Source organism: Helicoverpa zea, chromosome 9 (genome assembly GCF_022581195.2).
Source record: "Helicoverpa zea isolate HzStark_Cry1AcR chromosome 9, ilHelZeax1.1, whole genome shotgun sequence".
In the NCBI taxonomy this organism is placed as follows: Eukaryota; Metazoa; Arthropoda; class Insecta; order Lepidoptera; family Noctuidae; genus Helicoverpa; species Helicoverpa zea.
Window position 1 is genome coordinate 3,364,974 of NC_061460.1, and position 27,476 is coordinate 3,392,449.

The 27,476-nt window shown below is 38.3% G+C and overlaps 2 protein-coding genes across 3 annotated transcripts; one reads left to right on the plus strand and one right to left on the minus strand.

Annotated features, from left to right (window-relative positions):
- The first annotated feature begins 244 nt into the window (after window positions 1-244).
- On the plus strand, window positions 245-18,708 carry LOC124633526 (multiple inositol polyphosphate phosphatase 1-like). Its single transcript, XM_047168780.1, has 10 exons — window positions 245-375; window positions 1,293-1,452; window positions 8,488-8,633; window positions 9,266-9,442; window positions 11,619-11,738; window positions 11,942-12,040; window positions 12,659-12,787; window positions 13,123-13,273; window positions 16,568-16,772; window positions 17,186-18,708. The coding sequence occupies exons 2-10, from the start codon at window positions 1,296-1,298 to the stop codon at window positions 17,436-17,438; spliced, it is 1,437 nt and encodes a 478-aa protein (XP_047024736.1). The 5' UTR covers window positions 245-375; window positions 1,293-1,295; the 3' UTR covers window positions 17,439-18,708.
- A 1,567-nt stretch (window positions 18,709-20,275) lies between these two features.
- LOC124633525 lies at window positions 20,276-27,435 on the minus strand. Of its 2 annotated transcripts, none has more exons than XM_047168778.1 (8): window positions 27,266-27,435; window positions 26,941-27,159; window positions 26,643-26,802; window positions 25,872-25,984; window positions 25,307-25,447; window positions 24,736-24,907; window positions 22,583-24,345; window positions 20,276-22,246 (listed from the first exon to the last, which is right to left on the minus strand). In XM_047168778.1, the coding sequence occupies exons 1-8, from the start codon at window positions 27,293-27,295 to the stop codon at window positions 21,809-21,811; spliced, it is 3,036 nt and encodes a 1,011-aa protein (XP_047024734.1). In that variant the 5' UTR covers window positions 27,296-27,435; the 3' UTR covers window positions 20,276-21,808. The 2 variants fall into 2 exon arrangements, with proteins under 2 accessions (XP_047024734.1, XP_047024735.1); XM_047168779.1 differs by having other exon boundaries at window positions 22,670-24,345; window positions 27,266-27,434.
- Window positions 27,436-27,476: the final 41 nt, after the last annotated feature.

Sequence of the window (27,476 nt, forward strand, 5' to 3'; positions counted from 1 at the left end):
GGGTCAAATATTTACTCTCGTTACTTGTCATTTATTTACTGATAGTGCGTTATTCGCACGTAACGTAAGCAGAAAATATTTTTCTACAGTTGCATAATAAACAGTCAGCTGTTTAAACACTGACTCTAATTGAAATTCTTTTACTTATTGACTTGATCAAAACATGAGACGGTACCTTTGAGGTTGTAAGCACACGCGTTTACGCGAGGGCCCGTAGTATTGAGGTATTAAGCAATCGAGGCGTTCGGTGCTCGTGCACGCGAATGCCAAGCCCCGTCAGACCAGTCAGTGCCTCATTGCGCCCGCGGGCCGCCGCGTTTCCCGCGTAACCGAACCACGGACAACATAGTGTATCCCGAATACTCCCGCGCAAAGGTAATCACCGTACTACCGTTGGTTTTAATTTATTCCGTGTTTAAATTCTTGTGATGTGTTCAAGTGTGTCACATTAGTGCAGGTTCACGCCCATTGTGCTGCTTTTGTTATTTGTTTGTTTAGTTCAAACTTGTGCCCGTACTCTGTGCTGTGTATACAGAGAGTACATCTCTCTGTAGCAGCAGTGGGTACCCCAAGTAACGTTAAGTATGACTTAATCCTAATCGTACTTAATGAAATTATAGCGTCTTGATTGGTCGAAAGCGTAAAGCGGCCGGTGTTTTTCTGTTTTTTTTTTCTTTTCGTTTCAGTAGTACTATCTAACGGAAACTGAAACGAAATGAAAAGCTATTTTCTTAGTAAAGTTAAAAAAATAATTCCTTAATTTAATCTTGCCGTTCTATATTTTGTACCAGTGCGTTAAGTCCAATTTATTCAATATGTTGACAGTTACATAGTGTTGGTTAATAACAAGTTTAGCAAGTTTTATAACTTTTTTTGTTTATCGAGTCAAGACGTTTTTCTCGAGTATCTACGTTCTTTCCTACATTTTACATACTTACATATTAGTATGAAAATGAGAACAATAAAATTACTGATTAACATAAATACCTAGTTATAGGAACATGCATTATAAATATGAATAATTTATTACATTATAAACATATTAAACATAACTTACTACACGTGTACTTAGATAATGCAATTAAGTAGATAACTTCCTAGCATATTGAAAACTTCAAAAAGTTGAAAATCTTTAAAAAAATCAAATGCACACACTATTCTACGAATGACTATATCTACGAAATATAGATAGGGAACTTTAACATCGACAAAATACATACACAACACTTTAAAAATCAGCCCAACTGTTAAAAAAGTAGTAAAAAGTTTTCCCATTATTTCCACATTTCTAGAAGATGATTTGGCTGTACCTTCTATTGGCGCTGGCCGTGGCCAAGGGGCAGGAAACCTGTCTATCCGTGGAAGACGATCCCTACCTCCTATTTGGCACGAAGACAGCATACATTTTTGCAAATTTGGGCGTCCCTTCGACGAGAGCTCATGATGTGCCTGGTAAGTTGGTAAAACATCTATTTTTTTTAATCTATTAATTCTTCGAGATAGTTCGAGAGGAGGCCGGAGCCCTGGGACGATAGAAAGGCTGGTGACGATGTAAAACACTGGTACTCAGCTGCATTAGGTTAGACTTGAAACCGACCCCAGCATAGTTGGGAAAAGGCTAGGCAGATGATAAATGAAAGTAAGTAACTCTGTCTGTCTCTGTTTTGTGTCTCTGATCTGTGAACTTTTTTAGTCAATCTGAGGTTTGAGGTCTAAAATTCCATCATTGGAACAAAAAATGGTTACCCCATGGTTAGAAGCCAGTCTTTGAAAAAAGTCTGTAAAGTGTTGCTTTCCCTACTATAACAAACATTTAACGATAAAATCTCTTCGTTATTAACTGTCAATAAACTAAAGACTAATGTTTTCAGACTTTCAAGAGAAAGCTTAACAGTTAAAAGCCTAACATGTTGTAGCATTAGTGAAACACATTAGTTTAAGATTACAGATAACCAGTTTTACCGAAATATATTTTAGGATTAATTTTGTTGAAGGTTTCATTTAAAAATTTGAAAAACAGATCAAAATATTCAATCAAAAAAATCATCTTAACTGCAGTAAACTTAATTCCTCCTAAAGAAAATATCGAATCAAGAAAAACATTATTAGTAAGTCAAATAAATCCCCATTGCTATGCTGATCTTATCACCAAGTTAAGTTCATGAAACATCTTCCATAATCGTGTATGGCTTATTAATATAATGGGTAACTAGCAAATACCATACCGCAGTATTAAGTAAACTTTAAAGCGTATCTACGTGCATAATGATTATTCTTCCATTAACTTCATACACCATGCATTAATCAAACGATTATAATCTACATAAATGATAAATAGTCGACAATATACCTATCTAATAATATTCATCATAAAATATGGAAATCTAGATACGCTTAAGACTGCTTTTCAACGTGTGCGCACAGGTTTTTATAATTACATTCAAACAATGTATGTTATGGGCTTCATAGAAAAATGTGCGCATCGGCATAATGTACTGTGCATCTGAAGTTCATTTGGTACCTCCAATGTTACATCCGAATTAAAAAATAGGAATGAATTGTTTTATGATGTGTTGGTAATACAAAAGATTCACACGACGTAAGTAGGCGTAATTCCTAACGGTATCAAAATGAAAACTGCGGCTTGCGGTCAATTTGTAGTTCCTATCTATTTTTTATCAAACACAGGCCAACCGGAAACAGATTTTTTTTAAAATCCCATTTGTAAAAAAATACTACTAATTCCTATTCATTTAGCCCGACAATTATTTAATTGTAAGGCGGCCAACTTTCCGAAAACTGAATGCGGGACTTAACCTTTCGTGAAAAGAAATTCATCAGATCATTGAAAAATGATCGGACGGAACTGATAAAATAAAAACCGTAAAGGCGCGTACGCACGTACGAACACGAACATAGCGAACACAAACACCAGACCCGAACATTTGGTTCGTACGTATGGACGGCATATTCGAACACGAACGCAAACATAGTTCGAGTCGAGTTCGTGAACAACAGTCGTGAACTCTATCTTAGTAGCCATGACGGCGCCGTTGAAAATTTTCTTCGTCGGCCATGACTGGAAAACTTAGGGATGTTTTTAATAATAAACATAGCACGCGAATAACCTTGACGGCTACTCGTCGAGAACTGAGGTACGGGTAGGCCCTCTGCCGCGCCCGCACCCCGCCCAGATCTAGGTATACGAACAGTTTTGTAGCGTAACATTTATTAAATCTCTTCGAACACCGTCCATATAGAACACACTACAAGGATCGCCGCGAACATGTTTGACGAACAGAGTGTTCGATGTTCGATAGTGGTACGCACGTGCGAACCAAGTTGTTGCATATCATGTAACGCAACAAATTTGTTCGTACGTGCGTACGCGGCTTAAGCAAAAAGCTATAATTTAATCTATCAATATCGTGTCACAGCATGCACTAATGTCTTATTTTCAAAATCATTAGGCCTCACGAGTTCAGTAGAAATAAAGAGAACGAGATTATATTATAGGTAATCTGTGTTCCTGCACTGTTGAGCGTGCGCGCAGGTGGGTGTTGTGTAGAAGCGTGGTAGAAAAATAGGGATGCGGGACATGCGGGACGCATACAACGTTTTGCGGGACTATTTTACTAATAATTTCAAAACGGGATTTCGTCAAGCATTGCGGGACGGTCCCGCAGAATGCGGGACGGTTGGCCGCCTTATTTAATGGAAACCTTATATACATATAGTAAAAGAACAACGAAATAATTGCCCGAACATGATTCAGATACTGATAAAATAGGTGAAGGATCTGAAGCCGAATGCACCAGACCAGAATAAAATTCCCAAATGAAGAATTTAATCTAATCTATCTACATTGTAGTCTCTCTCGTATCTGTGGATTAAGCTGGCCGGGATAACTGTGGAGTTAAAATACATCAGTTACCTACACAGCAGAGGCGCAAAATTAATTGAAAGGAAAATATTAACCTAAGAATTACACAGAGCAAAATGTTAAATTATAAAGAGGAAAAGTTACTAACCCACTCAAAAAACATGAGAATAACGCCTTTGGAGTAACTTGTTTACAATTTTACACCTAACACCTTCCTAATGAATGACTAGCAAATACTTTCAACTCCCACGATTACTTGATAATTCTCACTCAATAGCTCATCATACTCATCATCTTTGTCGGTATCTTTGTTTCCAGTCCTAAGCCTCACGACTGCGGTGTGACTAGATTTGTTAAATAAAAGTGTTACGTGTATCGATGGTCTTAAGTCTTACGTGACTTCGTGGGATGGTCAATTATTTACTTTATCTAAGATCTAGTGTCTGTTAGAATCAGTTTGTTGAAGGATTTAGTTTGAATTATTTAGATTTCAATCGTTTGTACTAGTTTGCTTTTGTCTTGACTATCGTTTTTCGTCTTTCCCTACCCTTGCCATAATTTCTTTTGAAATAAACCATCTGCAAGATCTTCGTTATGTCTCCGATTTTTAATGACATCGTTTCTTTTTCATTTGGATTTTAGTCTTCATATAGCCCTGTAGGGAGTCCGGAAATTTTGAACTTCGCTTTTACAATGTGTAGTACCAAACTAGTTATGCAAATGACTACTTTTCTATTTAATATTTTTTCTCGCACAAACCATATGCGCAGTTAGTGCATTCACCCCCGTAACACAATATGTGATTTGTTCTCATAGCAGCGTGCATTGTGTAACACTTCATACAAAAACAGAGTGCGATAACCTTACATAAAGTGCCTATAACAGATATCATCACGGATTTGTAACATTGCGATTAAAATGCGAAAATCATTGCCAAATTGCGGGTTAGGGGGAAACTCGCCTCTGGGCCGCGGCCCAGATTACACGGTATAATAACAGTCGGGAAAACTGGTCCCAATGTGCGGGCCAGATTACTATGTGAAAAAAGTGACGGAGGTAAGTCGACCCATTGGGACTTAATTTCAAAAAATCCGATAGTTGTGAAATTTTTCACAGCTCAAAATCGTCAGGAGGCAAAAAGACTTAGATCTTTTTCATAATTTTCATCATAAATATAATACTTTGTCTAGATACTGGACTCCTAGTACGTAATATAAACTTCGTTAAATAATGGAGCTTCTATAGATACTTAATTAATAATCTCAATTTATAAGTAAAACGTAAATATAGAAACATTGTTTCTTTTTATCAAAATTTTGTTCGAGTGTTACAAGAAAAAACAAATCCCCTTTTGGCAACAAGAGTATTTTTGTAACACTCATTTATGTTGATATTGGATATACTGACATCAATATTTTCGATAAAATTATGAAAAAGATCTGTATTTTTTTAGCTCCTGACGATTTTGCTATTATTAAATATATAGGTATAGGAACTAAATATGCAACAAAAACTTTAATGGGGTTTTTTAACATGCTGTAAGTAAATAAAAATAAATATTATATCCTACTTATACACACATATTCTACATATGTAAATATCCCACCTAATCTAGATATTAAAAAAAAAGGAAAAATAAAAACTATGTATCAAATATCTATAGGAGCTTCATTCTTTAACGAAGTTTATATTACGTACTAGGAGTCCAGTATCTAGACAAAGTATTATATTTATGATGAAAATTATGAAAAAGATCTAAGTCTTTTTGCCTCCTGACGATTTTGAGCTGTGAAAAATTTCACAACTATCGGATTTTATGAAATTAAGTCCCAATGGGTCGACTTACCTCCGTCACTTTTTTCACATAGTAATCTGGCCCGCACATTCGGACCAGTTTTCCCGACTGTTATTATACCGTGTAATCTGGGCCGCGGCCCAGAGGCGAGTTTCCCCCTAACCCCAAATTGCTACTAATTGCAATAAGTTCTCCGACTCCTGTTTGATTTGCCTATTGTTTTTGAAATCTTCGCCTAGTAACGCTAGCTATCGTACCTATGGGTACACCAATACCTAAAAGTACTAAGTTATGTTTTTATGATACTTCTGCATTCTATAGCACAGGCCTTGAATTTAGGTTAGCTTAACATTGTTGGTTTACCTGCATGGTCATTAAGAATTCGAATCGACGTGTGACCGCAAAAATGACATTGGCCTCTATAATTTTCATCGCCAGATATCCAATACATAGCATTATCACTTCATTTCATTACCATCACTTTCGTGCCAGAACATTTAGTTCCCCAACTGCATTCTCTCTGCTTCCGATCTCTTTAATCTTGCATCCATTTTTATTGATACATTACTCTATGTATTGTCTATCTATAACATCATGTCCTATTTTAATTTTAATTTGTAATATTTGGATGCGGTCCAACTACGTCACAGTACCTTCGCCTCGCTGTGGAGGAACGATGGGCCTTTGAAAGTTAATACCGCGTGGACCGTTTACCTAGAATATTTATGTGGTATGATGTAACTGGTTCAGCTTTATTATCGGATTTGTAGCGTCATGTCAACAATTATCGGCCTGGATATCCGCTGGCAAATACAGTAATTTTGTCAGTTGTGCGGATGTACTGATTAACTATTTTCAAAAATTCCAGTGCCTTAATCAGGAAGGAATAAAAGATGAACCATGAGGCCTAGACATTGCTGTTTTTTGTTATCATGAGCTCTGTTTGAATACTGCTTAAAACTCTTTCATAGCGTCAAAATAATGATTATGAGTATCGGAAACAGTCCACTTTTGGTACTTCTTCATTGCAATAATGTAATAGGTCGCCAATCACCTCTGAGTAGGATCAAAGATCCGAGAAATGCAATAGACTGTTAAATAAAATAGCTTCGGCAAAGTTATCATGAAACGTTTCTATAAAGCTATTCAGGGTTAGAAAGCTGGAACAAGGCTGCATCTAAGTTTCCCCGACACCCGATGCTCAGTGGGATCACAAAGGGGTGTAGGTATGTTACCTGACACAGTTTTCTAGGCTATTGTTAGATATAGGGATCTAGATGAAGGGTGCTATTGTAGGATGAAAGTAGGTAAACGTGTGACTGGAATCTTAAGCTTTACACAGGTTCTATATGAGAATAATCTTACTTAAGTAAGACCCTTACTGAGGTTTGCAAATTAAGATGCTTATAATAAGAATGGAAGATACAATTTTCAATTAACGGAAAAGAACTTAAGAGAGCTAAAGGAATGTAGTGGAATTTGGTAAACTAAACGTAAATCAGAAAAATACTTCGAAAGTCATTCATTTCCACTAATAAGAAACAAAAGCATGTCTCCAAGTGCAATTTTTCGCCACCGATTTGACCTATATAACGTAATTTGACCCGCTAACGAATGCCTTTAATCTTAATGAAGTCGGACAATAGCATAGTGGTAAATGTCGATATTTAAGGCGGGCACGCTCAACTGACAAATTACCACTAATATGCCTCGTAAATATGATTGATCGAACCGTATTTATGAATGAAGGCGACCTGCCATTTGAGTCATGATCATTGTGAGTTATTGGCATTATTAATTGGTCAGTAGCTAGTTACAGAAAATTACATCAAAATGCAGACGAAACTACTTTGATTTACGAAAGATTGCCCAGTTGATTTAAATCGCCTGTAGAGTATGTTTGGGTTATTTAGAATACATTAAAGAACGTGGAAGGGTGTAGAGGAAGAGGTAGATCGAGGAAAATATGGATTGACTGCCAGAAAGAGGACTTGAGTAGAAGAAGAATTTAAAGAATACATTCGTAAAATCGTAACACAAACTGTTATACAATCTTGGGACATATCTCTGACCTCATGATTCATTGATTGACATTATTTGAAGACCCTTATCGCGAACTGCATTGTAGGCCGGACGAACTCCTTGCACCTCGTTGCTTAATCAAAGCAATTACTATAGGCCATCGGGTCAAGACCTGAACAATCTAGACTGAGATGAAAAGTACTATCTGCTCATGAGAAAGTTAAACATATAAATAGGCAGACATAAGCTATCAATATTTATTTTGTCAAGTCCACAATTTGCAAAGTGTAAAATTCCTGTACGTGCAAAATCAGTTTATAGAACATACATAATTGTTTGAAAGGGCTATACTATTATACATCCTATTGTCTGCTGTCACGAAAGACCAATAATGCACGTGTGAAAAACAGCAACTAAAACACTAAAGACCTCTATGTTATTCAATACCACAACAAACATAATGACAAGCAATATAAATAATACACGATGTATGGGAATGTTACCTACATGGTACCTAATCTATTTTTAATATTGTGCCTGGGCACCACGGCACGTTACCGTTTTGTTCCGGGAACGTTGTATGGCAGGGAAGATGCAACTGCACCTTGATTTAGTTTTATGGATGCAATGTTGGTACACAGTACCGGACGTATTGATGTAAAGACGTATTTAAAAATAGACACCTATTTGTACACATATCATGGACAAACAGACAGAGTTGCTTTCCATTTCCCTTTAATTAGGTATAATTTATATCTATACTTAAATTAGGTTATTTTTTTGTCAGGTTGTCAGCCCATAGCCTTCTGGCTGTTAAGTCGACATGGTTCTAACAATCCTGAAGCCAATGACATTGTGGAACTGCAGAAACTCGGAGACTTCAGAAACAACATTGTTACCAACTACAAGAATGGCAACTTTAGGAACACCAATGTAAGTAAACGGATATAAAAATAAGTGGATTGAACAATGTTAAAAACACACTCGTAAGATGACTTGATTATAATCGTTTTCAACACACTTATTTCGAGACATCAATTAAGAAGAATTACTTAGATTATTTTTCCGACCCAAATATCGACCAATAGAATTGCACCATTCGACGTCACGTGGTACAACCTACATGGTATTATACTGAAAATTTTTTGAATATTTTCTCTGGTCGTTGCTACGTCAAACTGACAGGTTGTGGCCGACATTTGGGACGGAAAAATAATCTCCCGAATACCACACGAGCTTCATAATTATCTGGCATTTCCCTCAAGGTTCCCTGCAAACAAATAAAGTCGTCAAGTTTTTCAGGAAAAAGGATAATTTTGAAGCTCTTGTGGTATTATAAGTGAAAACTTTTTCAGCTGGGCCCTGGGTCCGTTTAGACTCGAAGCCAACCAAAAGGGGAAAAGCTTGGGTAGATGATAATGAATCGAGCCTCGGGCCACTTAATTGGCCCGAGGCTGTCATTATCCCTAATTTAGCAGCAGATTACAGAAGTTTGGATCTTTGATTCGAAACCTTACTATTTTGACCAACTCATATATATCAATCTTCTTCGTTTCCATTCCCAGCAACGCATCTGCACTTCAGACCTAAATCTTCTGGAACAATGGCAATGGAACCCGCGGCTCAACGTGACATTTGCCGGAGACTTGACAGCGGACGGGTACATGACAACCCAGCAGCTGGCTCAAGCTTGGAGGCAGAGGTTCCCTGGACTCCTCACTTCCAGTCGACATCATTATTTGGTAAGTTGGAGGTTTTAAGGGTTCCTCCCTATTTTACAGTCGCGAAATTTTTTGGACACGAACTAGAATTAAGAATACTGAAATATTAGGTAAGTTACGCCAATATGATTTCATGTCAAAAGCAAATGTTTAGGTTTCAAAAAGACCTTTGAAGGCTCTTATTAAAGGTCACAGTAGTCACACGATCCAAAAAGTTGTATCGTGTGTCTGTGACACATGTGTCTAAGAAGCCCCCATTCATAAAAAAATTGGAGGGACTACTTTTTCTCATGTTGATAAATATTGAACCGGTTGTACAGGAAGTCATGCTCGGACGATTTACTTGTGACCAATAGCTATAAACCCATTTTCTACAAAGAACGTCTCCTTTTAATAACTTCTCTAAAAGCCTAATTTTAATTCATCCAAGAATTTGGGTTACATAATGAAACGAATTCGGATATTACGTGCCCGCATTGCCTCTAAGTATTTTGAAGGCACAATGCTTCACGTTCTTGCCAATAGACACCTACCTATCTAAAACTCCATTCATAAATATCCAAAAGATAACGCTATTGTGTACGTGATCGGTGTCTCAATGCTCATCAAACCTACGGGTGTTGATTGCTCAATACCTCGAGTACCTACCTACGACAGCTGGCTCATTCCACCTACAAGTAGGTATAGTAAGACAATGCGGTGCCTTTCGTATCCGGATGGAAGAAAACCAATTGATACCTTCGCTCTATAACGTAAATGGTAGCTACCTATGCTTAAGAGTACTAGATAGTTTAAGAACTATCTACTTCGGAGCTAACGTATGTAACGTCAGTAGATATATTTCCTGACTTCTAAACATCTCATGCAGATTACTTAAGTTAGCCCTACTTTGAAACTGTTGTTAAATAAAACATAAATTTTGAGGAAATTGATAGGAATGGCATGCGGGCTAATAAGGTACCTAATTCACAATCCACTGAAATCGTGTAGGTACCCAATCAAGCTTCTAATTACTTCAAAACAAGAAGTTTTTTTCGTAAATATTGTGACTTTTGGAAGCGAAACACCAAGATTTAATTATGTTAGTGCAGTCATCAAAATAATGTCGGGACAATAATAAATAATGTCGGGACACCTTTTTCACACACGGTCGGTTAGCCCCATGGTAAGTTATTTATTAACTTGTGTTATGGGTGCTAACACAACTGATAAACTACATATAGCTACATATATACATATTTATAAATAGATATCATAACACCCAGACCACAGCCAACAAGCATTCTCATCACACAAATGTCGACCGAACCGGGAATCGAACCCGGGACCTCAGGTTCGGCGGTCCGGCATGATGACCATTGCGCCATTGAGGTATACAGACCTATGTACTTAATACAACTTTTGAATAAATATCATACATAAATAAATACCTACATTATCATCCTAGGCATAATTCCTATGCATTTGTCCTAGATGTCGACCGTCCTCGCTCCATAAGCCATTAGTTTCAAGGAACATAACATTTTCAGTGACATTACGTATTCTGCAGTGAGTCACGCTCCGATGGTGCATTCTGACGTCAGAACACTCATTCATATTATATACGAACCTCTAGGTACCTACCTCTACATGACTTGTACTGAGAACTAGAATTCAATTAATAAGTAACAATAATAAAAAAAATATATAATTTTCTTCGAGGTTGAAGACGAAGGTGAAAATGAAAATTTTACGATCGAACACCTGTGTCTAAAGTGGCATGTAATGGGTTAAGGCTATCGTAACCTAGCAGGTATAATGACTCTTCCTATGAAAAAACCTCGATTAATAAAAAGCCGCCTGCATGAAAAATCTTAATTAACATAAGTACTGAAGAGGCAGAAACAAGTAAACAATCAAAATTTGGTGGACAACACTTTACAGATATTGGGGGACGGTTCTATGAGACTTGCTTTTCTATCTAGGAGGTCCCCAAACAGCGATTGTTAAACTTGTAAGTTTCTGCCTTTTCAGTTCGTTTGTTGAGATTTTTCATTTCATAGTTTTGTATCCTAAAGTCATCATAGATATAGTTACCGACTTCATGAACAGTCTGAAAAATATTCCTAATGCATTAAAAAATGTTCATTCATTTCCATGTCTGCAATAAAATGCGCAATAACTAGTAAAGACTTGTTTGTCTGATTTTTCATCACAGTTCAAGTACGTGAATGACCAGCTGTCGAGCAACACTTTCAAGGCGTTCACTGAGGGACTGTTCGGAGACCAGGCAGAGAGCTTCGATATACCTAAGGAGAACGATGAAAAAATTGTTCGGGTAAGACATTTTTCATGTTCTCTTTATCAAAATTTTGCTACTGATAAGATCTTTCTGTTCTGAGAGCCAACTGAAGTAAAAAGGATATTTTATTGTACTCAACTTACAAGTATCCAGATTACGAATACTTGCAAATCTCTACCTAGCGGAAAGTATTTAAGGTCATATGATAAAACATTGATTGCATATGAAACTTTTTTCAGCCTTTCAAATTCTGTCCAGCATGGACGAAAGATGTTGGGGACAATAACGACACTTTATCTCAACTGCACATCTTCGAGTCCAAGAGAGAATATCAAGAGGTGAGCGTAATTTTTTTTTTGTTTCAAATAATTTCAACTTTCGATTATCGCGGTTCTTTTGCGAAGAAAACCGAATAGAAGCGACATAATATTCAAGTTTAAAAGGTTTTGTTAATGATTCCCTTTGCCCAAAATAAAGGGACCTACTTACAATTTGCTAATTATAAAGACCTTAGTAGGTACAGTAGGCGCAAATTGATCTAATGAGAACAGATTTAACATCATCACAATGATCTTGTTCGTTGTTTTAATTGCGAAGGTAAGTAAGTAGATCAGATTTCGCGGAAGCTTCGAGGATTTTTTGTTAATAATATAATTAGCTGACTAAGAATGAACAATCGTTTTTGCTCTAATTTAGTCTCCTTGTTCACCTGTACTAAAGTTCAACTTAACACGTTACAGGCTAACCTGTTTATTTCACAGCTTTTCCAGTATTATTTTTTTCCAGATTCACACATAGACTTCTATTTTGGTTTCAACCCATTTGGTTTCCAAATAACGTCATGTTAGTTCTTTTGACAGTGTTTCCGACGATAATAGTTACAACATTTTAATAGAAGGGTTTGCCCATCTTTGGGACGGACGTAGTTTTAATCAAAACTTTATTTCCTTGGACAGATGATCAGCAACATCTCCCTGCGGCTGGGCTTCAACTACGACGTGCAGAAGGAGATAATCCTGCGCATGTACCAACTGTGTCGCTACAACAAGGCCTGGGACGTCGTCAAGATATCGCCCTGGTGTTCTGTAAGTACCTGGTAATCCTATAGATTTGGCAAAAGCACCCTGTTGGTCTACTTCAAAATTTTAAAGACTCGTTTGCATAATAGATAAGCGACTGACATTTGTGCACCTTCGGGGGTCATTTAAAGAACTTTAGCAATCATTGCGGGTATTCAGTAGATAGAAAGTCTGATAACCAGACTTACGAAAGGACTTACCCAGGTAACAGAATTGGGGAGATCAAAATGATACTCTACTCCATCCAGGTAGACAGGAAGCCTTCTCCGGCATCCAACATAGTTGGGAAGACACTAGACAGAAGTTTCTCAAGTACCACATGTAAAATATACTTTTTCCAGGCTTTCACCCGCGAGGATCTAAAACGCCTAGAGTACGCTGAAGACTTGGAGACATACTACAAGTACGGCTACGGATCAGCTCTCAACAAGGATGTCGGCTGCACACACGTTAAAGATATGATGAACTTCTTCGAAAACTATGTTGGGAAAGGTATGTCGTTAACTTATTATGGCAGATTGATAGCCTATGGAAGTTTCTCGCTAAGATTTATTAACTGGTCAACAGCTGTTTTTTCTCTATTTATGGATCTACAGATCTTGTCAAATAACTTAAATTCCTCTTCAGAAGTGAACCATTGGCTCTTCATGCTTGCAAATCTCTTGATTGCAAATATTTTTTTTTACACATTTTGACTCTAGTGAATGTATAGTGGTAAACTTTAGAGAGGCAAAACGGTATTTGACGAGATCTTTATGCTATGGATGCCATTGGTATAATATTGCAACATTGATGACCTAACTGGTGGTCTTTTTGAATAGGCATGATGACAAATTTTTAAATTCCTTTGTATGATGTAGGTATACGTCTATTTTATATGAAAAATTATTAATTTTAAGAAAATGCGAAGATTTTTTATCAAATAATTGCATTTTTCTCTGTCCACTTTGAATCCGGTGCGAAAACGCTTGTCAGTGTCATGTCGTCACTTGTGACGTCACGACTGAAATTACAAGACGCAAGTAAACAACGCTCGTGCAATAATTAAGTTTTTTGTGTTATTAAATATGAATTCGAAAGGGCATAGGTGTTGTGGGGTCACTGGGGGACCAAGTAAGAACTCATCCAAAACAACTCCTGATAAGTTATTTGTGTACGTTCCTCACAATAAAAAAATACGAAACAAGTGGCTTAAACTTGCAAGGCGAGATTCAAAAGCAATATTACCCAGGGTACAACTTTATTTTTGTGAAGATCACTTTGATGTAAGTTATTACGTAGTTCTCTAGATTCTATCATAGTTTATAATGTAAATAACTATTTCGAGGTTAGGTTTAATCTCTCATTGTTTTTTAATTAAACTAGTATACTTACATGGAAGTTTTAACATTTCTAAATTCAGCTGAACAAAAATCTTTATTTGATGCCAAAAACTTTCCCAGCATTATGATATCAATTCTAGGTAATTTAGCGCTGTTTGCCTTGATAAATCCGGGCTCCATAACTCGTGTTATAAACAATTAATTAATTAAAAACAAAGATCGCAGTGGAAGTTCACAATAACGAAATGTGGCGTTCGCGCGCTTTCGCGCGAGTTGTTTTGAGAGATGACGTCACGAGCTCTGATTGGTGTTCAAGATATCATGGCGGATTGCCTTATTTCGGTAATTTTATTTTATAAAAATACATATTAATCACATTATTAATAAAGAAAACAATGCGCGTTTTATATTCCAAGCTTCAAGTTTAATTTAATAAATATATTATTTTAATGATTTTTGATTACTGTCATCATGCCTATTGTAAAATTAGTGTGCTTTGCAAAATAAAATGTGCATGTTGTGTTTATCTGTAATTGGATGTGCAGTAGAACTAAGATCCATTGTGTATTATTTTATGTTTGTATTGCTGTAACATCTGTTGATAAACCAAATAAACAAATAAATAAATAAATAAACTGTAGAAAACTTCTGTGAGCAATTGTGGTTAAGGTGATCTTCACACTGCCCCGCATCACGCTGCATCTTGCGTGTCGACGCACCTACGCGCGTTCCTGCGGGAGTGCAGATCTGCATCATCGTGCGGGTTTTTCACGCACTCACGCGCGTAGGTGCGTTTTGTAAATTCACGCACAGCGAGTTCCATTTTCAAATATACACGTCACGCCCATTCAAAATCACGCGCGGCATTGCGGGATTCAGTGTGCCATACCTTGCGTCTCGCCCCGCACCTACGCGCGGGGGTGCGTGTTTCTCCGCATGTATGTGCGTGATCCGCATGAACGCGCGTAGATGCATTTTCAGTGTGTTGGACTATGCGTGTTTTCCATACAAACGGAGATATTTCCATACAACGGAAAAAAACGCATCCACGCACTACGCTGCATCATGCGGGGCAGTGTGATAATCGCCTAAGATCGTTATTTTTTAAGTACTAACTAAGGATGCTATGAGTAATTCTATTTACTTCATAGCCCTATTTGCCCTACATTACTGTGTTGACTCATTAATGAAAATATTAATTGTTTGTTTTCCTTTAGAAGGTCAAGTTTATTAACATTACGTGGCTAAACCTTAATAACATCCTGTATTCTAATTACGGATATGACCACAGAGCACTTTGTTTACATAAGGGCACTAATTATAATGTAGGTCTTTATAATTTTCGCTCAAGGTTCAAGGGTTTCTACTGTTTCTAGATCCACGATTTGGATCTCAATCCTTGATCAAATGACTCTTCCCGCTGTGGGTTAACAGCGTGAGGGAGTGTCAGACTCTTACTGACTAAAACCCATCATGTTCCTTCTTAAGCCCTTCATGTACTAGGGCCGCGGTAACTCGCACGAACAATCCTGCGTGCCTTTACATTTTGACTACGATAGAAATAGGATAGGACGATTTGACACTATATGATCTAGGTTTAGTTAAGTTGAAGTTTTTCGGAAAATCTCAAGACTGGTCAGAAAGCGATTTTAGGCATCAATCAGAGAAGGTGCAGGAAATGTATGGGCTACGTTATGTACCTACTTATTCTAGGTACTTCCTCGATTTATTGCGAGCCGCTATAAAGTTTGGCGAGAACTTTGAATACAGCAGAACCTGCAGATATGTTCTGAGTTCAGCAGGAACAGTGATTCATTCAGTTTATAACATTTTTCTTACAATAATATTGAAAAATCAGTGAGTCAGGTTGTTATTGAAATATTGCACTGGGCATTTGATATGCTTACATTTAATTAATACGTGGTGTTATGTGGCAAAACATAAACAACGTTTCACATGATTGTACGTGATACCTATTGGCTTCCTTTGAGGTAGGCCCGATAAAATTGAGATATTAGAATTTTAAATAGTGTGCAAGAATTTCGTAGCAAATCTCCTAGTATTGCTGATCTACGAAAGCATGGACAACACTTAAGTTTTATTTAACGTTAAAGGACAAAATAGTCCTTACATCTTTAGCAGTTCTTATGAGTAGGGAGGGAGTCATTTAGTCTAACAACCAGTCTTATCAAGGGGATTCCCGGGTAGGTTGCTTGAGGAGATCAGATAGGCGATCACTCCATTTAAAAACTGGCACTCAGGTGCATCTGGTTACACTGGAAGCCGACCCCAATATTTGGGAAAAGGTTTGCAACATTTGAAATATGACGAGTAGCCCTAATCATTTGACAGACCCATCCCAATCTGACTAGAAAAATCTCATTTAAAAATTCATATTAACATAAGCCCTGCTGTTTTTGCAAATGCAAGATTTAAAATTAACATACCTTCTCCAACTTTCCAGACGAAATTCCCCAACAGCAGCCCCGTGCCATGATCCAGTTCACTGAAGCCGCCATGCTTCTCATGACCCTCACGGCTATGGGAGCTCACCAGGACACCGCCCCTCTCACTGGAGATAACTACCACTCGGCTAATGTACAGTCTAGGAAGTGGACTGCCTCCAAAATGGCTCCTTTCAATGGAAATCTTGCTGCTGTTTTGTACAAGTAAGTTTGGTAAAGTTAACTGTTTTTCAAGGTATTGACTACGTCCTGAAGTCTATGAATTCATCTAATAACGCCTCCTTACTTTGCAAAATCGCTTGTGTACTCTCCCTATAAACTGCCTTACTTCTAATTCCTCGTATACTCCTTTGTGTACTACCCCTATATTCTCCCTTGTACTCCCTATGCAGTACACTGCCTTATGTACTATGCAGAATTATAGGCAAGTACCTACTCCTTCTCATAGGTACCTTAATTTAATAAATGTGAATTGAATTAGCAACAGAATCAGAGAAGCAGTAGGATCTACCCCTGCTTTAAAAATTTAATTTGTTATTTAACTTAAATTATTCTTAACCATATTACTTAAGTACCTACTCCTGGAAAACTATCTTCAATCTTCACATTTTTTTCAGGTGCACTCAAAACGGTAATTTCCAAGTAAACGAAGAATACCAAGTTCTGTTCCTAGAGAACGAACATCCCCTATCTCTGCCAGGGTGTAGAGTCGGACTCTGCGATTGGTCTCTCGTCAAAAACCGCTTCGGAGAACTCGTGAAGAATTGTAATCTGGACTTCTGTAACTCAGCTACCAAGATAAGTAGTGTTAATGTTATTTTATTTACGTTTGTAGCGTTTTTTGTTAGGTATGCTGTGATCAGGATATAGGCGACTTGTTAAGATAGTCAGTTTAATGCCATGAGGTCTTAGTAAGCGGGACTGATGAAGTTCGATTCATTTAATTTTAGACCGTTAGCATTGTAACTTTGCTCCCATTCAATGCCCAAGTTATCATTGGCGACATAAAAGTCAGTTTCCTTAAAACCACTATTTACTCTGAATTTTCAAAGTAAAAAGTTTTACTTACGTAGACTGGGCCTTAATGTTTAATGCGTCTTTCGGTCTTCAATATAGTTACTATGTTAAGTCCTGCTTATCATGAATTCATGGTAGAAAAGAACACTTATGTTATTATGACTTATAAGCTAAAGAAGTCATGATTAATTTGAAACAAGGCAGAGCAATAGTTTTATGCTACGCAGGTCTTACTAGGCGTTCTCATGCATGCGTTTTCGACACAAGTCATCAAATTGTAGGTCATTCTCTATGCACGCGTAACTACGTGTCTTGGGATCGCCTAGTCTGAACCCAGCATTAGAGTATTACAGGTGCATTGATAACAGATGCATTTACAACTTAGAAGTAATGGTTGATTAATTAATGCAATAGTTTACACAATGTTTTAAATAGATTTTCACGTTCAGTCATAGTTTAGATATTTTTAATAGTATTTATATGGTTTACCTGCTATTACCTATTAGAGCTTAGAAATAAGAAATAAATGTTGCTGTAATTCGGAGATTCAGAATTAACTTTTGGTACAAATTCTTAAACATTATTGCACCATAAGTGTACAAAATAATAGTCGCTATCATTCTTATACAAATGTATTTTGCTTTTGAACTAATTAATAATGTTTAACTACTTTAATTTAAAGAAAATAATAATTTCTGTTTTGTAAATAGAGTCGTCTTCAATTGTGCTTTCAGAACTAATTGATTACTAAATAAAAAGTATTCTCTCTTGGATACTTAAAATATTTTTTCAATATAGGCTGCGCTACACTATGACGTCAAATTATGCCTCTTGTGTAGCCCACCCTTAAATAGCTTCAATCATGATTTCTTAATATTATTTACCAAAATTACCTTGAGTACCTTTATCTTATAAATTTTAATAACATGTACCTAGACTAAATGATGTACTTATTTTTCTATATACTAAATAGTAACTGTTTTTAACAAATGTTTTAAGCACAATATTTTTACACAAGTTGTTAATAGAACGCTTAAATGTTGATGTTTGATATTATTATTGTTGTTGTAACTCGCACCAAATAGAACTATGTAATAGTTGAAATAAAATGTTTTCAAATCTATTCTGATTTTATTTTATCCATTTATGTGATCCATGAAGAAAAATCTGTAAAAAACAATAGTGAACTCTTAGTGAACCTACCTTATAAATAATGAAAAGGTCTGTAACCATAATAAACCATTTAAATAATAAACGTTCTTTATTTCGTTTACAAAAATTAACAACTTATCGATAAAATCACAAATTGCTCATACACAATTTTACATTATGGTAGCATACAATCGCTTTATGTACAAATAATATTTATATACAATTATACTTCGGCCGTTCAGAGAATGCGTTCCTGACACCTATCAGTTAGTCACGACTAGTGATGGGCACAACATAACACTGAGTTCGTTACCGTTCCTTCAAAATGAACCGCCGCATTATTTTAAGATTATTTTCGTTTTAAATTGGCGGAATCATTTGTTTTATATTTTAATTATTTAAGTGGAAACCAAAAAAAGGTAATATTCATATAATAAAATTGTTTTATTTATTCTTTGTTACAAGTACATTGAATTGAATGTGCGAACAGAATATTAATCAGACTCCGATTTGCTTGAGGAGGTGGTGTCTTCATCATCATCTTCGCCTACATGTATAATTATATTATTATCAATAACAGAATCAATCCTGATATCTCGGTCTAACAAAAGCCGGGTAATCAAATAAAAACAGATCGAAAACACTTGAAAAACGTGGTCTATGCGCACGAAACGACAACGGACGACTGTTTTAGCGTCACAAAATGGCGGCCCATAACGCCATTTGGGGTTACCATTTTTAATCTAAGTATAAAAATGCGGTTTGGTCATAGTTTTATTTTTATATTTCATAAACGTTATAATTAAGTCTTATAGTCCATTATTTTCCAATTCTTAAAAAGAAAATCAAAACGTATTATTTTATATTATAACTGTATAAGAACAGATTACGATACTTGCCTGTTATTTTTAGCACAGCACTACAAAATATAAACCGCTGACATAACCTTGTAATAGCGCAGTATAGATTTAGAAAAATATTGCTTACCAAGTTATTTGACACTCAGTTTGGCACAAAATTATAACATTCATTGATTATTGATATAATAATGTTGTTTTAATGCTCCTCAATTGTTAAAACGGTAAACAACCAGCAAAAATATTTTTATCGTAACTGCAACGCCATTGCAAAGTTACGTCGTCAGTTCAATCGCGACGTGTCAGGAACGCATTCTCTGAATGGCCGAACTATACTATATATTAATTTCACCTATACTCCATTTGAGTACGCACCATCCATAGATAAACAAACTTGATATTTGAATTAAAACAGTTTTAAAATAAAATGTGGCTACAATTCTATATAACTACAGTAAATAACAATAACTTTAATAACAATTAAAACAATATTTCAAGCAGAAGCAATAGTTTATTTAATACTAGCCGTTTTCCCGCAGTTTCACCCGCATCCCGTGGGAGCTACTGTCTGCACCGGGATAAAATATAGCCTATGTTACTCTCAGACAACATAGCTTTCTAATGGTGAAAGAATATTTAAAATCGGTCCAGTAGTTTTTGAGTTTATCCATTACAACCAAACAAACAAAGTTTCCCTCTTTATAATATTAGTATAGATGTTTTTTTTTATTATATCAAGATTGTTTTCCTTTACCTGTACCTACTCAAATGGAGTCAGTATAGTTAGCAGCTTATTTTATGAAAGGACTTATAAACGGTTTTCATTCACTTTGGAGTATATAAACGCACTTTTTCAGGATTATCTATGGAAGATATTGTTATCTAGGGCTACATGGTGTATATTATTTCGTATTTCATCTTAAGTATAAGCTTGCCTAGCGTGGTCTCGACATATTGTTTGGCTAACACAATATATGAATACATAAATGATACATTTCGATGACATGATGTAGAAATATGGAAAATTTACGATAGTTTTTTATTACTTTTCTTAGTTTCAGATCAACTACGTATGCTATATTATTACTTGTTTATATTAATTGCTTCTTCTCAAATATAAATGTATAAAACGATATACCTAAATGATCATTGTGATTGCTTGCTTTAGTTAAAGGCAATGTACTTATTTTCAGACTATTATTTGCTTGCATGATTTTCTTATTTTTACAGGCTATTTGATTTCTAATATTTCGGCAGTGTTTGTAATGGGTTAGTTACTAGCGGTTTATCAATGCCATATTTTATATATAAATTATAATATAACATTATATTATTATCTTAGATCCGATAAAAGCTAATTAGGCACATTTTTGCATACACTTGATATCTATTTAGGACTATGATGTGGATTTCCTAATATGAACAGAACAACTACCGTTATATTAAACAAGCTAGTTGTTTATGACATATCAATAAATAACCTTGTTACTGCCATGCAGCAAAACTTACAACAAATGTAAGCGTTTATAACATAATTATTTAATATAATACAGATATTTCGATATAAAATTTAACAATTGTAGTCATGCAAAATGTAAAAATCTATGAATTTAGGTCTAGCTGAAACTTCATAACGTATTCGTAACTTTGTTACTTGATTACAATATTACAAGCCATCTAAATATCTGTCAATTTAATATCTAGGAGAGAAAAAGTCCATACAATATTTTATAAGAAGTTTTCTCCTAGATATACCATTAACAACAAAACAATAATAATTTATACAGTCTACAGTTTAATCACTGATAATTGTCATAAAATACCGCGTGAACTATGAACCAATAACACAAAACACTGGGAACTCAAGATTTACACAATTAATGCTAAAAACGATATTTCATAAGATTTGCTAGTCAACAACTACTATACAAACAAACATTATTTCAACGAGTGCAAGCAACATAATGCGTAAGAACAGTGAAATAACTTGACTTTAAATATAAAACAACAGTTTTGGGTCGTGAATTAATATTTTCCATGATAACTCAAAATGTTTGGAAGTCCATTGATGATAATATGTTAAAAATCCATTTACGCACATTGATTAGCAGCACCAAAACGTTAATAATGATGATTGACATGTCACAGTTCACTTATGTTCACTAAGCACTGGTGGGTATACTCTACAATTTGATAACCTAGCTAGGGCGAGAATCACGTGGCGTCCTGACCACTGCTTGAACTTATATTCCTAGTCCTTTTCCCACTACCGGTAGCGGATTTATTTTTGTGTCTCTTTCGATCACTGTCGTCTTCGGTAACACTGTTGCATCGAGGTTTTGGGCTCATCATGGTGTCGGACGACACTGAATCTCGTTGAGATTTCTTCCTCTGCCTCTTGGGCAGATTTTCTCCGATCAACATTTCATTGAATAATCTTTGCCTAGCCTCCCAGTATAAGTTTTGTCGCTGAACAACTTCGGGGTATTTCATTTCGAAGCCGACGTCGGGTGGTATGATGAGTTCCCAGCCAGTCTTGGGGTTGAACTTGGCGACGGATCGGATGATCTCTAACACCTCTGTGGGGGGGAGGCGAACTGCTGCGGCTACCTTCCGCCGATCAATGTACGAGTGTTGTGTGAAGAGATACAGCTGTGACGAGAAAAAAAAAATATTTAGTTGCTGGAAAATTATGAATAAGAATGAAATTAAATAACAGTGCAGCATAGAGATTGGAAGTTAGCGATTGATTCACCCGTGCATCGTAGAGCACTTAAATGTCGGTCCTGCGCCCGATCTCTCTCCGGTCGTGTGGGGTTGCCGTCCCATGGGGCTATGAGAGTGAAGGAATAGAGAGAACACATGTGTCTGTGCTTGCTTGTGCTCTATCTATATGTCCTGCGCAGTTGGCAAATCCCCTTAGATGAGAACAGCCGCCGTAGCCGATAATCGGCTAGGAGGACATTATTATTATTATAGTAAACTGACCACATGATCTCTAGCAGCACACATAAGCCTAGCAGGCACGGGCGCGGCGCGGGTGTAGAGGTCGGCGGAGATGTGCTGACTACTCACCACATGGTCCCTGGCGGCACACATGAGGCGGGCGGGCACGGGCGCGGCGCGGGTGTAGAGGTCGGCGGAGATGTGCTGACTACTCACCACATGGTCCCTGGCGGCACACATGAGGCGGGCGGGCACGGGCGCGGCGCGGGTGTAGAGGTCGGCGGAGATGTGCTGACTACTCACCACATGGTCCCTGGCGGCACACATGAGGCGGGCGGGCACGGGCGCGGCGCGGGTGTAGAGGTCGGCGGAGATGTGCTGACTACTCACCACATGGTCCCTGGCGGCACACATGAGGCGGGCGGGCACGGGCGCGGCGCGGGTGTAGAGGTCGGCGGAGATGTGCTGACTACTCACCACATGGTCCCTGGCGGCACACATGAGGCGGGCGGGCACGGGCGCGGCGCGGGTGTAGAGGTCGGCGGAGATGTGCTGACTACTCACCACATGGTCCCTGGCGGCACACATGAGGCGGGCGGGCACGGGCGCGGCGCGGGTGTAGAGGTCGGCGGAGATGTGCTGACTACTCACCACATGGTCCCTGGCGGCACACATGAGGCGGGCGGGCACGGGCGCGGCGCGGGTGTAGAGGTCGGCGGAGATGTGCTGACTACTCACCACATGGTCCCTGGCGGCACACATGAGGCGGGCGGGCACGGGCGCGGCGCGGGTGTAGAGGTCGGCGGAGATGTGCTGACTACTCACCACATGGTCCCTGGCGGCACACATGAGGCGGGCGGGCACGGGCGCGGCGCGGGTGTAGAGGTCGGCGGAGATGTGCTGACTACTCACCACATGGTCCCTGGCGGCACACATGAGGCGGGCGGGCACGGGCGCGGCGCGGGTGTAGAGGTCGGCGGAGATGTGCTGACTACTCACCACATGGTCCCTGGCGGCACACATGAGGCGGGCGGGCACGGGCGCGGCGCGGGTGTAGAGGTCGGCGGAGATGTGCTGACTACTCACCACATGGTCCCTGGCGGCACACATGAGGCGGGCGGGCACGGGCGCGGCGCGGGTGTAGAGGTCGGCGGAGATGTGCTGACTACTCACCACATGGTCCCTGGCGGCACACATGAGGCGGGCGGGCACGGGCGCGGCGCGGGTGTAGAGGTCGGCGGAGATGTGCTGACTACTCACCACATGGTCCCTGGCGGCACACATGAGGCGGGCGGGCACGGGCGCGGCGCGGGTGTAGAGGTCGGCGGAGATGTGCTGACTACTCACCACATGGTCCCTGGCGGCACACATGAGGCGGGCGGGCACGGGCGCGGCGCGGGTGTAGAGGTCGGCGGAGATGTGCTGACTACTCACCACATGGTCCCTGGCGGCACACATGAGGCGGGCGGGCACGGGCGCGGCGCGGGTGTAGAGGTCGGCGGAGATGTGCTGACTACTCACCACATGGTCCCTGGCGGCACACATGAGGCGGGCGGGCACGGGCGCGGCGCGGGTGTAGAGGTCGGCGGAGATGTGCTGACTACTCACCACATGGTCCCTGGCGGCACACATGAGGCGGGCGGGCACGGGCGCGGCGCGGGTGTAGAGGTCGGGCGAGCGCGGCGCCCACAGCCCGCGCACGCAGCACGCGGCGCCGCTCAGCGCCGACAGCAGCGCCGCCTCGCTCAGCGGGCCCGACTCCGTGCGGATACGCTCCGATAGATCCTTGAATGTCATCAGTTTTGCTGGGGAAACGAAAAAATTTTGTGTTATGAAAAAAACTAATTTTCAGAATCAACTATATGCCATAGCATTGTGAAATGACCAGTAAGTATCAATTACATATCTCTAAACAGATAGATAGATGTATCATAAAAACAAACGGTTTTGGTCCCACTGGCTCGCAAAATACACGAAGTATGGCATTCATCAAACATCATACTATATTTATATGAATACTATATTCATATAATGAAAAAAACATGGCAATGTTCAGTTTTCACTAATGTGGTGGGGAGGTAGTGGGTACCAGCAATTTAATTTGGAGAACAAGCATGTAACGTAAAACCTAAAATGGATTCTGAACAGTTTTCCATGACGACAAAAACTTTGGCAAGACCCAAGATACAACTTACCTCTTATAAGTATTTCCTTCAACTGTTCCTGAGGTGAGGGCAGCTTGGTGGGCGCTATATCGGCCTCGTCCTCCGGCGGCGCGGGCACTAACGCTCGCACGTACTCCCGCGCGCTCACCGTCAGCGCCGACCCATCCGATGATGTGGCGCTAAATAGCTTCAAGCGCTCCAGCTGTCGATGTTCAGTGGGTTACAAACGATACTGATAGTATAAAGCTGATAGGTTACTTTGGTTAAAGGTAGTCATGAATGACATGGTTTGTTAAAGGATTTGAAAAATTCTCTCCATGGTAGATAGTTAATTTGATTAACTATTAATTCAAAAATTCAGATACATGACGAGATGTACCCCTCTGTATTTTAATAACATGAGTACATAAAGGAGTTAATAATATCACAGCAAGTTTATATGGGTAGTAAATGAGGTAATTTATAGAGCAAATATGTACATAAAACAGTACAGAGGCATAGTACTTAGGGGTGGTCCATAAAGAGAGAATGCATAAGGCAGTAAAATATGTTATGTACACTATAGATAGACATGATTATGATAAAAAATATAGCAACTGACCTCAGCATGATCGGTTTCCGAGGATTTCCATAGCGCGTCATACCATGGCTCATCGTTAATTCGCTGCGATATTGTTTCAAAAGATTTCTCTCGCGCTTTCTTAGATACCTCGGTTTCTTGACGCGCGAATTTTACTGTAACCTGTAAAAAATATTTTTATGAGATTATTTAATGAAAAATATTTATTCATGAAGCTTAACTTGTCATGTCAACAAAATAGACTTATTAAATAAATCTGCTGTAGGGAATATCATGCAAGAACAAAATGTTGAATCATATTTACATTAAAGATTTGAAAATGGGATATTTTCGAGACCTAGCAGTAATTCTTGACTTGATAAACTTATTGTATATTTCTGCAAGAAACTCTGAGATGCATCCTAGGGAGCCTTAAAATCTACAAATAAGTATCTACTTCAAACTGTTGTAGGTATACTGAAAATGTGGATTCGGAAGAAACAGTTTATTTTCTATAGTATCATACCATACTCTATGGCATGTAAAAGGTTAACAAACCTTAGTGTGGAGATGGTTTGTTTATGGTTTTATTTTTTAATTAAATTACCTGCTGTGCTTCAGGCTCTTTGTCTTCATCATCAGACTCTGCTTTACTCTTGTCATTCTTGCGCTTGTCTTGCTTATCAAAATAGGAGTAGGCAGGCCTCATTTGGATGATACCTAAAAAAAAATTTTTTTAAATGATTTTATGTACTTTATAACTAATATTTGGACGTAGTTATGCAGAAACGTTCCAACCCACTGTATGCGTAAATGCGTTTCAGTTGTATTCTTTTTTATTCTAACTAGTAAAGGTACTAGAGGTTTTATTGTTGAATTATATTGAGTTTAGATAACCATATGCTAAATTTTAGGCTGTTCAATCACAATAACTCGATTTCGGGTGACTTGTGGGTTGGAACGTTTCTGCATAACTACGTCCATTTTAAAATGTGTCAAGCCATTTTCCAACTATGTTGGAGTTGGTTCCAGTTAGACCAGAAGCAGTACCAGAGTTTTACGTACAGAAACTGCTGATCCAACCCTAACATAATAATATGTTTACAGATAGACGAGACTATTTATTGAAACAGGCTACTATTATAATATCTGCTTATGCTTATTATGCTTACAATATTTCCTACATGATGTGGGCAAACCACATACAGACAGAAGCTTTTTATAATAAGAATTTTATAAAGAAGGCAGGTTTATATTTTATTTACAATCAAATTAATATTTTTCTAACTAGAAAAACTCAGTAAATAACTGTTGTAAAAATTATTTTCTTTCTTTCTTTGTTGTTTTTATCTATCCTCTTTATTTAAAAACTCCATACCTTGTATAGGTGTACAGTGTAACTCCTTATCCTGCAGTATAGCAACAGCATAGTGCTGCGTCTCTGTGCACGGCACACTGCTCTCATAGACAATCTTATCCATAATGCCATGTCTAAAGTACTGTGATTTGTCCTTCTCTTTAATGTGCCATGATGATTCCTGTTACAAATAAATAAGTACATGTTAAGAACATCTCCAGTTCTTTGCACAATTTGCTTACACTTTTGCATCAAGCTACAGCTGTCAATCAAATCCCTGCCAAATCAGTTGAACATATTGCAAAGTTATAATTTTTACCTGTTGGCCATCTGTATTGAGAGCGATCTGTTCGCCTTTAGACGAACAATACTTGTCACTGTACGTGTCCAAGCCAACTTCTAGCTTCACCATCTTGTTCCTAGGTTTCACAGACGCATTCACAACTTTAACGTCTTTCCAGTCCCTATTTGCAGGTCTCACTGGATATTGGTATATATACAGGTTCTGAGATAATGCCTGCGACAGGAACACAGGTATCTAGAACGAATAAATAGCCAATTAAACCACAAAAGCTACGTTTTCGCACAACAACATAACCTAATGAATTACCACGTTGTTAGTTAGTTTTAACTGATAGTTTTACCTCCTGTACTACTGGATCTTCTTCCTCCATTATTGCTATGTATATCTTGCAAACAAAGCTATAACATGACTGGAATTTATAAACGAAATTTATAAAAATCACACCGCAACGCCAATGTGACAGCACAAATCCACCATTTTTTGACAGTTTTCAATGGTAATCAACAGCGCCCCTATGCAAACACTGCGTGGTACAGGGCGGAACTAATCGA